Source organism: Aquarana catesbeiana, linkage group LG01 (assembly GCF_042186555.1).
Source record: "Aquarana catesbeiana isolate 2022-GZ linkage group LG01, ASM4218655v1, whole genome shotgun sequence".
NCBI classification, from domain to species: domain Eukaryota; kingdom Metazoa; phylum Chordata; class Amphibia; order Anura; family Ranidae; genus Aquarana; species Aquarana catesbeiana.
The window spans coordinates 751,199,622-751,214,701 of record NC_133324.1 but is presented as its reverse complement, the minus strand read 5'-3'; the positions used below and the strand labels follow the sequence as shown (position 1 = coordinate 751,214,701).

At 41.9% G+C, this 15,080-nt stretch overlaps 1 protein-coding gene across 1 annotated transcript in view; it reads right to left on the bottom strand.

Moving 5' to 3' along the window:
• Positions 1 to 14,303, bottom strand: part of RXFP1 (relaxin family peptide receptor 1) — a 522,477-nt gene extending 508,174 nt beyond the window's left edge. The window contains exon 1 of the mRNA XM_073605821.1: positions 13,687 to 14,303. Within this exon, the coding sequence (XP_073461922.1) occupies positions 13,687 to 13,735 (49 nt within the window). The 5' untranslated portion in view covers positions 13,736 to 14,303. The remainder of the gene's footprint in view (positions 1 to 13,686) is intronic.
• Positions 14,304 to 15,080: the final 777 nt, after the last annotated feature.

Sequence of the window (15,080 nt, the reverse complement as noted above, 5' to 3'; positions counted from 1 at the left end):
GCTAGCAGGGCGGTTTCCCCCCCCGCTAGCAGCCGAGAAAGGGTTAAAAACTACCGCAAAGCACCTCTGCAGAGGCGCTTTGCCGGTGGTATAGCCGCGCTGTACCATTGATTTCAATGGGCAGGAATGGTGAAGGAGAGGTGTATACATCGATCCTTCACCGCTCCAAAGATGCTGCTAGCAGGACTTTTTTTCCCGTCCTGCTAGCGCACTGCTCCAGTGTGAAAGCCCTCGGGGCTTTCACACTAGAGAGACAGCAGCGGCTGTTTTGGGTCAGTTTGCAGGCGCTATTATTAGCGCAATAGCGCCTGCAAACCGCCCCAGTGTGAAATGGGCCTAAGAAGGTTGGGAAGTAATGAACTTAAAATGGGGTGATTTTTAAGTGTTTAGTAATAATGTTTTTAACTGCATAATGCTGTATCGAATAATTGCTCACCAAAAAACAATTAAATATCTCCCCTCCATCCCGTTTGGGTCTAGTATCTAACATAGAATTGGAGGAGATACATAAATGGGCAAGTCTGAGTTTTATGTTTAGCAGTGGCATATGGATGAAATCTAGTTTCCCTACTGGTACCAGTATGGTATGTGGATGAAGTCTATTTTCCCTACTGGTACCAGTGCTTTTTCAATTTGATGAGTATCCATTTACCTTTGAAAATAAATTAAAGCTTTGTTCAAATCCTGTTTTCCCTCTGCACATTTTTAGGTATTTAAAATAAGAACAACTTCAGTATTTCACTAAACGAAGTGAATATTCAGAGAGCATCCTCAATCCCTTTAGTACATCAGATCCCATCTGTCTGTGTTAAGAGTTAGACCCTAAATGCTTACAGGAAACCTTTAATGCCCAGGAAGAGGAAACCACAGATGCAGGAAAATTAACAGTGTGTGAGTTTATAATAGTAAAATAAAGAAAAGCCAGTATAGACATTTGAAATACTGAAAAAATATACCCCATCACCAACATACTTTACTATAATGTCCAATGATACAGGCTACTATAAAGTTCCATCATACCCCAATTATCTTTATAGTGTACTGATTTAAGGCCTAGGTCAACAGTATCAATGGTGTTCCGTTTGCCATCAGTTTGAGATGCTCTTGAGATCATTCAAAATTCATTGACAGGTACATTTGGGCTGTAGTTGACCCCCCTCTGACCTACATTTAACCTTTAAGCAGGTTTTGTATTCATATAGACTAATACACCTCACTAATCGATCCGTGACTGCTGCCCCTCTCTGCCAATCTCTTCACTGGTTTCCCCTACCCCACCGTATAAAATTCAAAATGCTAACCATAACATACAAGGCCATCCACAACATCGCCCCCAGCTACATCACCAACCTCATCTGCAGATATCGCCCAAATCGTCCCCTCCGCTCCTCCCAGGACCTCCTGCTCTCTAGATCCCTTGTTACCTCCTCCCATGCTCGCCTTCAGGACTTCTCCAGAGCCTCTTCCATCCTCTGGAACTCCCTGCCCCAGTATGTCCCATAAGCCCCTACCCTGTCCTCCTTTAGGAGATCCCTGAAAACTCATTTATTCAGGGATGCCTATCCCACACCCACATAACAACTGTCCCCGAGCCACCCTCATCAAATCATTCTCTGCAGCTATTACCTTTTGTACCACCACCCCCTCTCTTTAGAATGTAAGCTCTATGAGCAGGGCCCTCCTGTACCTTTTGTATTGAACTGTACTGTAATTGTGTTGTCTCCCCTATACATTGTAAAGTGCTGTGTAAACTGTTGGCGCTATATAAATCACGTATAATAAATAATAATAATAATAATAATATAGACTTTCTCCAACAACCCACCTACACACGCACCCGCAAACACATCAATGCATGCACAGAAATGCGAATACAGGAGAATTATGCGGCGTACACATGAGCTGACTTTTCCACTGGACTGGTCCGACAGACCGAATCCGGCGGACAATCCGACCTTGTGTGGGCTTCATCGGACTTCCAACGGACCTTTTCAGTCGAAAATCCGCCGGACTTTAGATTTGAAACATGCTTCAAATCTTTCTGCCAGATCTCCGCCGGACCCAGTTCCTATCGGGAAGCCCGTTCGTCTGTATGCTGGTCCGATGGACCAAATACGATGCAAGGGCAGCTACAGCACCTGCCTGCGAGAATGTTTCCAGCGCGATCCTATCGCGCTGGTTCTTGGCAACAGGGTATAATCTCGCGCTCGCTGCAATAGGATAAACACATTTTCCTATTGCAGCGAGCGCGAGAAAGAGGTAACACTATAGTCTGGTATGGATTTTAAGGGGAACCCCCTACTCTGAAAAAACGGTGTAGGGCCCCCCAAAATCCATACCAGACCCTTATCCGAGCATGCAGCCCGGCCGGTCAGGAAAGGGGGTGGGGACGAGCGAGCGCCCCCCCTCCTGAACCGTACCAGGCCGCATGCCCTCAACATGGGGGGGTGGGTACTTTGGGGAAGGGGGCGCCCTGCGGCCCCCCCACCTCAAAGCACCTTGTCCCCATGTTGATGAGGACAAGGGCCTCTTCCCGACAACCCTGGGCATTGGTTGTCGGGGTCTGCGGGTGGGGGGCTTATCGGAATCCAGGAGCCCCCTTTAATAATGGGGCCCCCAGATCCCGACCCCCCGCCCTATGTGAATGAGTATGAGGTACATCTTACCTGTACCCATTCACCTGGGGAAAAAAAGTGTCAATAAAAAACACACTACACAGGTTTTTAAAGTAGTTTATTAGGCAGCTCCGGGGGACTTCTTGTGACTTCAGGGGGGTCTCTTCCGACTTCTCCGCTCTCTCCGACCTCTTCTCCCGTTGTCCGGGTCTTCTCCCATTCTCCGGTTCTTCTGCCGGGCTCCTCCGCTATCTTCTGCTCTTTTGCCACTCTTTTGCTAGTGATGGCCCTGTCTTCTCTGTCGTCTTGTTCCTTCTTCTCTTCTTCCAATGTTGACACGACGCTCTCTCCCGATGAAATGCTGTGTGAGCGGTGCGCAAAGACTTATATAGGCATGGGGCATGGTCACCGGGTGATGTCAGCCGGTGACCCCTCCCTTTATGACATCACAGTCCCGGTGCATGCTGGGACCATGCCGTCATAAGGGGCAGGGTCACCGGGTGGTGCCTATATAAGTCATTGTACACCTCGCACACAGCATTACAGCGGGAGAGAGCGTTGTGTCAACATCGGAAGAAGAGAAGAGGGAAGAAGACGATGAAGAAGACTGGGCCACCGCTAACAAAAGAGCAGCAAAGGAGCAGAAGATAGCAGAGGAGCCCGGCAGAAGAACCAGAGAGCAGGAGAAGAACCGGACCCTGGGAGAAGAGGCCGGAGAGCGGGAGAAAAACCCGGACACTGGGAGAAGAGGCCGGAGAGAGCAGAGAAGTCGGAAGAAGACCCTCTAGAGCTGCCTAATAAACTACTTTAAAAACCTGTGTAGTGTGTTTTTTATTGACACTTTTTTTCCCCAGGTGAATGGGTAGGGGTACGATGTACCCCATACTCGTTCACATAAGGTGGGGGGCCGGGATCTGGGGGGCTCCTGGATTCCGATAAGCTCTCCGCCCGCAGACCCCGACAACCAACGGCCAGGGTTGCCGGGAAGAGGCCCTTGTCCTCATCAACATGGGGACAAGGTGCTTTGGGGTGGGGGGCCGCAGGGCGCCCCCCTTCCCCAAAGCACCCACCCCCCCATGTTGAGGGCATGCGGCCTGGTACGGTTCAGGAGGGGGGCCACTCTTCCCCACCCCCTTTCTTGACCGGCCGGGTTGTGTGCTCGGATAAGGGTCTGGTATGGATTTTGGGGGGACGCCCACACCGTTTTTTTTGGCATGGGGGGTTCCCCTTAAAATCCATACCAGACCTGAGGGCCTGGTATGCTCTGCGACGGGGCTCGGAAGGTGTCAATCTCGCAGATAAAAACTGCGAGATTGACTTCCTTTTCTAGTCCCGTCATACCTTATTACGTTCAAAATGAATGGACTTTAGTCCATGTGTGGACAAGTCCGTCGAAAGTCCGTCGGGAAGACCGTCGGACCTAGTCTGCCAGAAAGTCCGGTTGTGTGTACGAGGCATTAGTGAAACACTGACATCATCAATGTTTTTGTTTTTTTTTCAAATTTTTCCAATTTAAATAACATCCACGAGATGTAAACAGTGATAAATCCTATTATATTACTCTTAGATGTTAGATAAATATATACTAATCACAGTTGCCACAACCAGAAGAAATATCATTGTGTGTAAAAATCCATCTTTTACAATGTTGCAACATGACCCTGGGGAATTGTATAGCTTAAACCTAAAGTGGCAAACTGTCAAATGACCATCTCAGCTTTTTCAGGTTTGATTAAACATATATTGCACTAGCGCTATGGGAATACTATGTGTTCTCCAATCATAACTGTACACACTGTGTATTTATCACAGATTCCTGTGTGCCTCAAACAGCAGAGCATTTGCTTGTTTATGGCAGTTATTGTTGAGCGTAATCCTCACACTGTGCTTAAGCTATCACTGTTTGATATATAGTCGATTGAAGAACACAAAGAAACACTTTATATCCTGTTAATTGAGCTAAAGGAGATACTTTATTCTTCTATATATTGCCTCTTTCCATGATTGTGTTCGGTACAAACATGTCAGTGATACAAGTAAGAAACCACAAGTTGATATGCACAGCCAAAATGTAATACAAAGTCCTTATTATAATCTGTTTAAAAACAATGCAAGCCACTTACAAAAGATATGCTCCTCCAGAGGACTATGTTTTTTGTACCTGACTTGCATTGTTTATAAACTGATTACAATAAAAGATGTAATTTAATGTTTCCACTGCGCTGATCAACTTGTGGTTTCAAACTTAGCAACATGGAGCAGTGCACTTTGGATGCATCTCCAATGAAAGATGAGCTGGTTTGGACATTTAATTTATAGTGATACAAGCAAACCCTGTGACTCATAATAACTAGATGTCAGATACATTCATAGAACATACTACAAAACAGAAAGACTACAAAAAATCCAATCAAAACACAAGAAACATAAATATCCAAATCAACTTAATACAACAAAAATTATAACTTTATTTAACGACCAAGACCAAGATAAACTTATTTGGTTCAGATGGTGTCAAGCGTGTGTGGCAGCAACCAGGTGAGGAGTACAAAGACAAGTGTGCCTTGCCTACAGTCAAGCATGGTGGTTGGAGTGTCATGTTCTGGGGCTGCATGAGTGCTGCCGGCACTGGAGAGCTACAGTTCATCGAGGGAACCACGAATGCCAACATGTACTGTGACATACTGAAGCAGAGCATGATCCCCTCCCTTCAGAGACTGGGCCACAGAGCAGTATTCCAACATGATAACAACCCCAAACTCACCTCCAAGTTGATCACTGCCTTGCTAAAGAAGCTGAGGGTAAAGGTGAGGAACTGGCCAAGCATGTCTTCAGACCTAAACCCTATTGAGCATCTGTGGGGCATCCTCAAATGGAAGGTGGAGGAGCGCAACTTCTCTAACATCCACCAGCCCTGTGATGTCATGATGGAAGTGTGGAAGAGGACTATGGTGGCAACCTGTGAAGCTCTGGTGAGCTCCATGCCCAAGAGGGTTAAGGCAGTGCTGGAAAGAAATGGTGTTCACACAAAATATTGACACTTTGGGCCCAATTTGGACATTTTTACTTAGGGGTGTACTTATTTTTGTTGCCAGCGGTCTAGACATTAATGGCTGTGTTGAGTTATTTTGAGGGGACAGCAAATTTACACTGTTATACAAGCTGTACACTCACTATGTTACATTGTAGCAAAGTGTAATTTCTTCAGTGTTGTCACATGAAAAGATATAATAAAATATTTACAAAAATGTGAGGGGTGTACTCACTTTTGTGAGAAACTGTATAAATAATTGAATGTACCATAGTTTGTCGCTGTTCCATGGGCGTGCTCAATTATAAAGCGTGACATGTTTGGTATCTATTTACGTGCCATAACATCATCTTTTATATGTTACCAAAAAATTGGGTACTATATTGTGTTTGTGTACACTAAAAATCATTAAAATTCATTAATAAAAGAAAAAAAATTCCACCTCTTGAGATCTTTCACATCCCCCTCCCCCCCTTCTCCTCCTCTTTCCAGGGATCTAACCATGCAAAATCACTCCTTCACCGGCACACTGCCCAGTAAATATTGGACCACCCATTGGACCACCATTACCAATGGTACTGGTACCATTGCTTCATACAAAGTACCTAAGGGAAACAGTTGCAGTCAATAAATTATATTGAAAAAAAAACAAAACAAATTGCATTTGAAATACTGCTGTGCAAATGACATAAAAAATGTCACTAAAAAAACGCAACACCCACCATTATATTCTCCGGAGCCTCTGCTTAAAAATATGTATAGAATGTTTTGGGGTTCTAAGTAATTTTCTAGCAAAAAAAAAATGTTGATTTTAACATATATGTAAGAAGTGCCACAATTGGCTGAGGGCTAAAGTGGTTAATAAAAGGCATAAATTTGGCTACTAAAAGTTGATTTGGATAATTTTTTTTTTAATGTTTAGATTGCTTTTCTTGGAGAAACACCCAGGGCTCTTTTTTTCTGTTGTGTGTTCTATGTTGATTTTGGAGTCAGGGTGTCATTATTTATTTATTGATTTAGTGTGGTTTTCTTTAGAGTTTGCCTCTCTGTAGATAGACTCATAATAACTAGCCAGTAATAGCTCAAATCATTGCTTTTACTAGCACAGTTCTTGATGGTTTTCTAATACCTATCACGGTTTTGAAAATCCTCTTTGTTTTTGAAAGATGTGAAATAGGATATAACATGACGTTAAAGGTTAAACACATATATTTAAATTTTTGAATAGGCATTATGAAGTTAAAAAAGGTCACTGGCTTCACTGTTTATAAGTTTATATGTAAGTTTCAGATAAGAGAAATTTATGTATCTAATAATACTGCTCCACCAACCTGTCATGACAAATACAAAACTATTGGGTTCTGGATCTTTCATTACATACGATGCAAGTAGTGAGTCTTATTGCTACAAAAGAGGAGTTGGACTTCAAGACTGAGGACACTGGGGTATCCAGCAGAGAAATCTCATTACTATAGTATGTGATATGAGAAGTCAGTACACCATTCAGTACACTTGCATAATTACCATGCCGGCATTGAGGAACAAGCTGTTTAACTGTTTCAGTAGATACATTTGGAGTGAGTACAAATAATAGGCAACTATAGGCATCAAAGCTGGAATGAGGGAATATTGCCACAAAATGGTGAAATGCACAAAATGTACAATGCAACTTCTCTTGCATAGTGAATAGCCTATTTACCTTTAGTAAATCAATCCCATTGCTACATTTGGATGACTTAAAGAGGTTCATAGGGGTTGATGCAAGTAGGTTATTCACTTTGAAAGGGAAGTTGCACTTTGCAAGAGAATTTGCTCCAGAGCTTAGTAAATGTGGTGAAGTGTCATTTTGCAAAGAATACCCAATCACTTGCAAGGAAAATAAAAAAAAAACAGTATTGCTGCTTGCATGTGACTGCATGCTGAAAGTTACAGAGCTTTACCTCATTCACAAAGCTCTGGGGAAAAGCGCAACGTACCTTGCAAAGTGAACAGTCTATTAGCCTTTAGTAAATAAATCCTAAAGTGTGTTTAACCAGTTTGTGTCTGGGGTAATTGTATAATTTTTCACACACATGTTAAAATCAGCATTTTTGCTAGACAATTACTTAGATACCCTAAATATGTATATATATTTCTGAAAGCAGAGAGAAAGAATATACTAAGGCCCCTTTCATGCGATGGGCCCGCAAAGATCCGTCTGTTTTCCAGGCGAATCTGAGGAGGCCACCCATTGACTTTTATGGGCAGGTGGATGTCAGTGGAGATGTGTCCGCTGACATCTACCTACCATCCGATCCGACAAGATCCACTGAAAACAGATGATGGCGATACGTTCGCCATCCATCCAGCGGATTGGATGGGATTGAATGAAAACAGACATGCTGTCCATTTTCATTTGATCTTCCCATAAAGAACAGCGGGGCTATTACAGGTCTGTCCTTGCACAGTGAGTAGAGACGGACCTGTCATCCGCCTGCTTAGCGGGGATCAATGGAGTGATCCCCTGTTGAGCTAGCGGAGTCTGCTGAGCGAATCCGCCCCGTGTGAAAGAGGCCTAAGACAAATTTTATTGCACACAAGCACAACATAAAACCCAACATTTTGATAAAATTCAAAAGATAGAGTTGCACAAAGTAAATAGATAGCAAACATATTAAGACTGCATGTTTCAATGAAATGGCAAAATACTATGATACCTAATATTTCTCATAGGTGAAGCTTTAAAAGTCTTTACAAGTTAACACTTTAGATTTAACCATGAATTATTGCCCAAGTATTATAAACTCTAGAATTACTGCTCTCACTTGGATGTTTGTAGTGATAACTCACAGTATGGCGCAGTCGCTGTTTACATACACATGCAGGCTAATGTGATAGCCTGGGAAGGTGACAGGTTCTGTTTATGTGGACATCAGTCTTCCAATGTATCCCCTGCCCTCTACTGTAGTTAATCAAGCATAGATCTTGCTTGATTAGTTGTCTCTGGGCTACAGTAGCCAGGAAATGACAGCTCTGAAACCAAAAGTAATACAATTCTCAATGCTTCTGGCTTCATCACTCACAGAGGTGATGAGACCAGGGAATGGATGTTCCTTGACCCCCCCGTTCTTGATTTTGGGGCAGTTTACTACAGCCCCAGGCTACCTGGAGGAAGGGGAGAGCCTGGGAACTATGGTGAGCAGCAACAGGTGGTGCTGGGTGAGGGAGCTTGTTTTAACCATTTGAAAACTAGGATATTTTCAAATGGCCTAAGGACAAAGTGGTTGAAGAGAACCCAATTTAACTTACTAAGATTACAATAATGCTGAATTGCAGAAAGCTTATGGTACTTGCAAATACCAATATTATTCTTCAGATCATTTCCTTTATTCTGCGGAGCCTTCTTCAAATTTTAGCTTTGAACATTCTGACCGAGTCAAGATTACAGCAAACCAATCATAATTTGACATCTGCAATGATATCTCCACTCTTAAATTTAATAGCAGTGCAATCCTACTTCTCGGAAGTTAGCCGACCTTTTTATGCACCTTTTTTCTCCTGATCAGAATCTGATAATTAGATTAACCTATTAACTGCTGGAGGCTATAGTTGACACTTACAGAACAAAAATTTAGTCAGGTTTACATGAAAGAAAACTACAGGTTTTGTAAATTGACCTACCCTTCTCTTCTACCTAAACTTTGAGCTTAGACAGGAGACAGGTCAGCCCAAATGGGAGCCTTGCTACCTGACACTGAGCTGATATTTCTGCTCTGGCAGGAAAATAAACTAAACAACACTATATATCTATCCCTAAGAGGTAAAAGCACACTGAAATATCAACTTCATTGGAGAAAATCAGATTGCAAATGTCAATTGTTATTTTTCTTTTTAAGCCTTTTTCTATTTTGGTGCTACGTTCCATTCCCATAAATACATTGTCACAAATGAAGAACTTAAGTGGCCGGAACTTTATTGGCAGTAGTGGCATTGTCATTTTGCTGATAAATGGCAGTGGGGGGTCTTAGTGCTAGGTATTTACAGTATCTTAACATGGACAAAAGTTGACATCCTATGTACAACCTGAGCCTAAAATCCAAGGAGGACAGATATTATTTTGTTGAAAACCAGTACTCAAATACTTCAGTGCTGCTTTTACCTTTTACAAGTAAGGTGCACTTTTCATGTGTAAATTTACATAGCAAATGACAGACCCTTAAAGTAGAACTATGGGCAAAACTTATTTTTTCATTTTGAACATAGTAAGGAAGGGTTATAACCCCTGTAATTTTTTTTCGCCATTTGTGTCCTATTGCAGAGATTTCCCTTCACTTCCTGTCCCTTAACCAAACAGGAAGTGAGAGGAAATATCTGCAAATTATGAGAATTCCTTGGGGACCCCCGAATCACCAGAACTAGTGTCCCGATTGGAAGACTTCCTCTCTATTACTTTTCTGGGGAAAACCCAAATTTGGGATTTTCTTTTACTTTCACTTTCAATAATAGTAGTAAACAGGACAAATAGAGAGGATGAATTTCCTTAACGGGGCCACAGACAACAATAAAAAATTACAGGTGTTCTAATCCCTCTCCACTCTGTCCAAAACTCCAAAAAAAAAAGTTTTGCCTTTAGTTATATTGTAAGTATGACCATATAATACAAATGTCTCAATTCATTCTTGCAAGTCTAATTACTTGCCAGGTTGTTTGATTTCTCTCTATTAACTCATTAAGAGTTTGTTTCTTTGCCAAGCTTGTTATCTAAGAATGGTTAAGAGAAGTCCAAGAATGGAGTAGGTGCTGGGGTTTCAGGAAGAAGGAAATTCATCTTGAAAAGTTTAATGTAAAGTGCGCACTGTACTGGTCAAAGTCAGTTTGCACACCTCATCACCATTGTTGTACTAAAATCTCTATGTGAGATATAAGAAACCAATATGTAGGCAAGTGGAGTCTGCTGTCTCCATTGCAAGTGGTGCTAAACCGCAGCAGCAATGCAGAGGGAGAGGAAGTCATGAGGAACATGGTTCCCCTATGGCAGTGGTTCTCAACACCTGTCCTCAGGACCCACTAACAGGACAGATTTTAAGTATCACCTTGGGGAGATGCAGACTAGAATACGGCAATCACTGAGCAGCAAAATATATCACTTGTATTTCAGTTATCTTGCAAACCTGGCCTGTTGGTGGGTCCTGAGGACAGGAGTTAAGAACCACTGCTCTATGGTTTCCTGAGTCACTGAGACAGTGATCTGATTGGATTTTGGTTGCCCATATGACTCTGGGGGCCATCTTGGGTGTGGCAGAGTCTATTTTGTAGGTAGTGTAGGGACAGGTCACCCGTCTGTCAGGGACAAACGTGTAGGGAAAGCTTAGGTCTCCACAGTCTCCTTTGACATCTTCCTGCTTGGGCACAGAACAGCCAGGCCGCATTATGCACCTCCGGACAGAGGCTGTCAGTTCGGCTGATAGCTGCTCTGCTACACGCTTTTGGCATCTGTGAGTGTTCCTGGTTGGACCTTCTCTCACTGAGTTTGCTGTAAACAGTTTTGCCTTTTTCCTAAGTACAAGTTCTACTAATTACACCTTGACTGTGTGTGTTATTGCCGCTGCACCACGCTGCACTAACCCAAAAATAATTGGTTTGGTTCTTCAGCAACTACCAATAACTGAGTTATATGTTTGGATTAACTGGTCCTTTCAATTTAAATGGGAACATCTGATAAAAATGGAGCTAAAGATCTTAAAAATCTAAAGGAAACCATTAAGATGACCTTTGATTAATATGTTGTTTAAAGTGATTGTAAAGGTAGAATAAAAAAAAAAAAAATAACAAACATATTATACTTACCTCCACTGTGCAGCTCGTTTTGCACAGAGTGGCCCCTGAACCTGCTCTTCTGGGGTCCCCCAGCGGCTCTCGCGACTCCTCCCCACATCTGATAACCCCCTCAGAGAAGCGCTTTCCCCGAGGGGGTTACCTTGCGGGTGCGCTCCCGAGTCCAGCATTTGGCGTCCATAGAGGCCGAATGCAGGACTTGGCCCCGCTCCCCGGCGCTCGTGTCATTGGATTTGATTGACAGCAGTGGGATCCAATGGCTGCACTGCTATCAATCTATCCAATCAAGAGCAGAGAACCCTGGGCAGAGAGACAGCGCGGTTCAGGTAAGTAAAACAGGGGGGTCGGGGACCGGTCACTGACAGCTGTTTTTTCACCTTCATAGAATGCATAAATGTGAAAAAAACACGTAGATTTATAGCCCCTTTAAGAACAGATTTGCTGTAATTAAACTCAACACTACAATTATCAATGTTTTCTTTTACTTATCACATTTGGAATCACTGCTAAACATGAAAAAAAAAACAAAAAAACCCCAAAGCCCCAATATGATGGTCTATAGAGCTTTATTTAAAAAAAAAAAAAAAAAAAAAAAAACAATTCTAGCTGACATGCTTGGCAAACCTTATCTTTTTTGGAAAAATGCTAATTTTAAGTTCACTTGAATATACGCATGCAGATTTTGTCTGCATGTGTAAAGCATTCTTCCATCCTGGGCCACCCACGGTCATGCTAGACAGCTGATAAAAGAACTTGTGAGTCCTTTGTTGTAATTCATTAAGAAATTGTTTTAGCTGAGAATCTTTGGCTGTCATTTTTTCTTCCAAGCTGAGTCAAAAAATCTGACACACACCAAATATAATAAATTGCCAGATATAAACCATTGAGAACAGGGTACCCAAGAATTTCCAAACCTTAATGCTATTGATAACATTAATAGGCATGCACAAAATAGAGAGTTTCCCTTTAAATTGTAATGCAAATAGAAAGATCGTGGGGCAATTTTGCCACTTTGGCTAAATGCATTAGAGTCAACAAGAAAAGTGAAATTAATTTGTGTCTTTTGGTCAGGTTGCAGTGTACTTTAAATGGCTTCTAAGGATTACAGAAGCTGCTTTCAATTTATTGTATTATTGTATGCGTATTGACAAAACGAAAAGGGTTGGCAGTGGAAAAAAATAATACACAAACAGTGATCAATTATACAGAAACCCTCCAAAAAAACGCAACTACCCCTAATATAATGCCCACCATCTATATATAGAAGAAAAGTACATTTTTTTAAAAAAAATTTATTTTCACCGTGCTTAGTGAGAGAAATTTCTCATTTCTATTTTGCTAAATTCACTCTACTCATCGCTAAACATGATGATTTGCAAATGATTAAAAACTGGATATGATCACAGTGTTCTCTTTTATATGGTATGAATGTTTTCTTTCTATTTTTTTTTTTTTTTATTGCTGCATCTTGCTCAGACCAGTTTCTTGTAAAGAAAATAAAGGGTTACTTCAGTCTCAGCAATATACGAAACGCAAACTATTTCCAGCTTAACGCTCCCTCTTGCCATAACATGATCATTGATCTGATATAGTAAAGTGTACTCTTGATATAGTGGGAAATTGCTGCTCATAAAAGAGAAACAGCTGGTTCCCAATTCTTCACATGGCAAATAAAAAAAAGATAAAGTGTTGTAATGAAAAAATACTACCATCATAAAGCATAATATCATATGTCGACTGAAGCAGCACAAGAGCTGGTCACTCAGATTGGTAATACTATTTGAATAATGTCATTAAGTGGGAAAACCAAGTGGAAACATATATTTTGCCTCTAAATAAAAAAAAAAAACGAAGACAAAAAAAAACAAGAATAAGAATAAGATGAAAATTCTGCGTTATAAGTATTGAGACATTACTGCTGATCAAAGAAGTGGCACAGACGCATGTATTACTAACACATCTCCCTCTCTACTGACAATGCCTTTTAAAATAAGATTATTCTCAGTGACAGGTGTATGAATGAATGGGTTTACGTTTAAAGACGGAGGATCTCCAGTGCTGCAAGTCTTGTTTGGTTCAAAATAAATAGCTGTTTTCAGTTACCTTGACCTAATAATCTTCCTTTAGTGCCTAACTAATCAAGCACACATTAAGACCAGTGCTGTAGACAGATCAAATGCATGTATTAAGTGACAGGTTATACAAAGTTAAAGTGTGTTTACTTACAGTGGATTTCAATAATCCAGGAGAGATAAATGAAGAATCCAGGTAGCATATCTGTAAGACAGTAGTTACTAAGCAGGAGGAAGGCAGCTTGCCTTGAACTGAAGGCAGATCATTCAGTGAATGTGTGTTGGAGTATTTCTGTCTGCAGAGCTCACACATCAAGTCTCTTCCCTCCCTCTCCCCAGCTTCTTCTCTTTCTGACTGCCCAGCTACCCTTTTGCAATCTTTTCTTTTGCCCTTAATCTGTTCTGTGACCCTTCTGAGATACACATGCACAGTAAAGTGAGGGAATCAAGGGGTGGAGATAAGAAGGAAAGCCGGTAGCCAAAAGGATTTTTTTTTTTTAATGTATGTACTGTACTGTGAAAGTTACAGAATGAGTACAGACTGTCACTCCTGTTAGCAGGATCATGCTTTGCTTCTTAAATATGTGAAGACGAAACTCAATAGTTTAAAGTAGTACTAAAGTCTTGTACAACAGTATTAATTAAATTTGCATAGCAAGGTAATTCATTCTATTCTACTTTAAGTGGATCTAAAGCCAGAAGGTTTTTTTTTTTATCTTAATGCATTCTATGTTTTAAGCTATAAAAAACCTTCTGTGTGCAGCAGCCCCCCTTTAGCCCCCCTAATACTTACCTGAGCCCCATCTCGATCCAGTAATATTGCATGAGTGCCTTGGCTGCCCGGGAATTTCCCCCCTGATTGGCTGAGACACAGCAGTGGGCACCATTTGCTCCCACTGCTGTCAATCAAAGTCAATGAGACAATTATTTGAGAGAGGGGGCAGGGTCGAGCCAAGGCCCCATGTCTGAATGGACACACAGAGCAGCGGCTTGGCTCGGGTGCCCCCATAGCAAGCTGCCTGCAGTGGGGCAACTCAGCAGGAGGGAGGGGCCAGGAGTGCCAGCGAGGGACCTGAAAAGAGGAGGGTCTGGGCTGCTTTGTGCAAAACCACTGCACAGAGCGGGTAAGTATTACATGTTTGTTATTTTTAACTTATAAAAAACAAAACAAAAATTTAGTATCACTTTAAGATTTACAAACTTATTTTTCTAGATCATCTGCATCCTCCACTTTCCTGTATACTTCGTCCTTGAACCTCCTGTTGGGGAGCACACATTTGTAAAATTGGTACCATTTATCAGGTTGTATTCTTTAGGACTAATGTCCCAGCATACATTGCACCAGTGCGCTTGTGTGCTACAGCTCAGAAATGTATTGTCGATGTAAGGATGATGCCTGCCACCATGCTTCCAATAGTTGTCCTTGAGGGCAGCCAGGTAAAGGTGGCACCATGTGACCCCGCAAGGGGAAGGAGCAACCATAGAAACCCAGGGGACCAGTATAATGAGGATTAAAGGATAACTAGAATACAAGAATATGTTGTGATT